This window comes from Sinocyclocheilus grahami, unplaced genomic scaffold, assembly GCF_001515645.1.
Source record: "Sinocyclocheilus grahami isolate Dianchi unplaced genomic scaffold, SAMN03320097.WGS_v1.1 scaffold1664.1, whole genome shotgun sequence".
NCBI lineage: Eukaryota > Metazoa > Chordata > Actinopteri > Cypriniformes > Cyprinidae > Sinocyclocheilus > Sinocyclocheilus grahami.
The window spans coordinates 86,328-88,827 of NW_015506843.1; the positions used below are offsets into that span (position 1 = coordinate 86,328).

Genomic DNA, 2,500 nt, shown 5'->3' on the forward strand with positions numbered 1-2,500 from the left:
AGATAGATAGATGACAGACAGACAGACAGACAGACAGACAGACAGACAGACAGACAGACAGACAGACAGATAGATAGATGACAGACAGACAGACAGACAGACAGACAGACAGACAGACAGACAGACAGACAGACAGATAGATAGATGACAGACAGACAGACAGACAGACAGACAGACAGACAGACAGACAGACAGACAGACAGATAGATAGATAGATAGATAGATAGATAGATAGATAGATAGATAGATAGATAGATAGATAGTTTCCTCTCTTTCTCACAGCACATCCTGTACAGCAGCATCATGTAAAGTCTCTTATGCAATCAGAGAGAGTCAAGGCTCTATCATTTCATCTAAACGCCCACAGGCTCTCAACTGTTTATTTATTTTGAATGAAGGAATCGTGACACACTTCTCTCTACTTCATTACAAGACTGAGGTGGCATCTGTTAGTACAGCTTTTCACCAAATCATCAGACTGACTCAAGACGTCAGGATTTGTATGAAAATGTTTTATTTCAAATGTCTATTATACAGGATCTCATGCATTCAAACAAACCAGTCGCTCAACAGGCTTTTCAATCATTCTCAGTGGATCTTCATCAGAAAGACATAAACAAGGCTCTGATAAAAGCGATAAAAGCGGCCTCAAGTCAATTCGGTTCATCATGTGTCAGACATAATCACAGTATTGTCATTCAAGTCATTAAATATGACAGAGATCTTCAACAGGGGGTTTGCAATGGGGATCTGTCGTGTTGAACCTAAAGTTTACATAAATGTGTCATTGTTCCTCCCACATTAAAATGCATCGAGTAGAATTAAAATGATTATGTACATCAGTAAAAATTATTTTAATGGCTTTCCAATGTCAGCATATGCAACATAATGCATTTTATAGGCCAGGGTTAAAATGCAATGGTCAATTCTATATATGTGACCCTGGAGCACCAAACCAGTCATAAGGGTCAATTTTTTTTTTTATTGAGATTTATACATCATTCATCTGAAAGCTGAATAAATAATATTTCCATTGATGTATGGTTTGTTAGGATAGGACAATATTTGGCCGAGATGCAACTATTTGAAAATCTGGAATCTGAGGGTGCAAAAAAATTTAAATATTGAGAAAATCATCTTTAAAGTTGTCCGAATGAAGTCCTTAGCTATGCATATTACTAATCAAAAAATAAGTTTTGATATATTTACAGTAGGAAATTTATAAAATATCCTCATGGAACATTTACTTTATCCTCGTGATTTTTGGCATAAAAGAAAAATCTATAATTTTGACCCATACAATGTATTGTTGGCTATTGCTACAAATATTACACACTGAACACACACTGCTCCGGGTGTGTGTTCACGGTTTGTGTGTGTTCACTGCTGTGTGTGTGCACTTTGGATGGGTAAATGCAGAGCACTAATTCTGAGTATGGGTCACCATACTTGGCCACATGTCACTTCACTTCACTTCACTTCAAATATACCCCAGTGACTTAAGACTGCTGCAGGGTCACATTTATGTATAAAAACGATTCTGATCTATCTCCAAAAGAAACACATATCAAAGTATCTGCAATATCGTCAGTGTTCTTTGTTGAAAGCGGTTCTCTTTCTCTCAGTCGGAGTTGTTTCACTGAATCTGACACTTGTCCAGCGCTTTGCTCTGTTTTCTGCCGGCTTTGGGCCCGAGGACCAGCCGCAGGTCGGTGCCGAAGCTCGGTCTGCGGGCCAGCGGGAAGAGCGCCCCGCACGGAGCGTCGCACGCCGCCGCCGTGCTCCCTCTCTCCGCCTGCCGCGCCGCCCGCAGCGCCTGGTACGAGCGGATGGACACTTTGCGGTGCTGCGAGGGTCCGGTCTCGAGGGGGAGGCCGCCGCGCCGCGCCAGCGCCTCGAACACCTGCTCCAGATTGACGCTGTCTTTGGCGGAGGTCTCGAACAGAGCGCAGCCGTTACCGAGCGCGCGGTGCACCTCGGTCCGCGACACCGCGCGCTGCTCCGAGGGCAAGTCCACCTTGTTCGCGCAGACCACCGTCGGCACGCACGCCTTCTGTTTGAATCGGTGCAGCGCCGTTTTGGCCGCCACTATCTCGGCGTGCAGAGCGCGCACTTCCTCGAACGAGCTGCGGTCGTCGAGACTGAAGACGAGCAGGAATATATCACCTAAAACACAGAAGAGACGACAGAGGGTCAATATCTGACATATGAAACATTGCATTCTCATTCCTGTCTGCAGACAGTTAGATTCAACTCAAGTATGAACCAAGTTTGACACTCCCAAGTATTGGCATCAACAATTAGATGATTTAAAAGCGATTGCAATATCATAAATGTATTTATACTAAGTAACATAATTATGATTTATGTTCCGTGTTCTAAATTAATGAACACGCGTTGGCTTTATGGAAATCCATGATGCTGATTCACTCAATTTACGTTTATTGGAGAAAAGCATCAGTTCAAGAATCAATTTCATTTAATTGAATTTAAAATAAAT

General features: G+C 42.7%; 1 protein-coding gene across 1 annotated transcript in view; it reads right to left on the reverse strand.

Annotated features, from left to right (window-relative positions):
* Positions 1-540: 540 nt before the first annotated feature.
* Positions 541-2,500, reverse strand: part of rasd2b (RASD family member 2b) — a 3,218-nt gene continuing 1,258 nt past the window's right edge. The window contains exons 2-3 of the mRNA XM_016258262.1: positions 1,607-2,166; positions 541-887 (exon numbers count right to left, since the gene is read on the reverse strand). Coding sequence (XP_016113748.1) covers positions 1,637-2,166 — 530 coding nt within the window. The 3' untranslated portion in view covers positions 541-887; positions 1,607-1,636. The remainder of the gene's footprint in view (positions 888-1,606; positions 2,167-2,500) is intronic.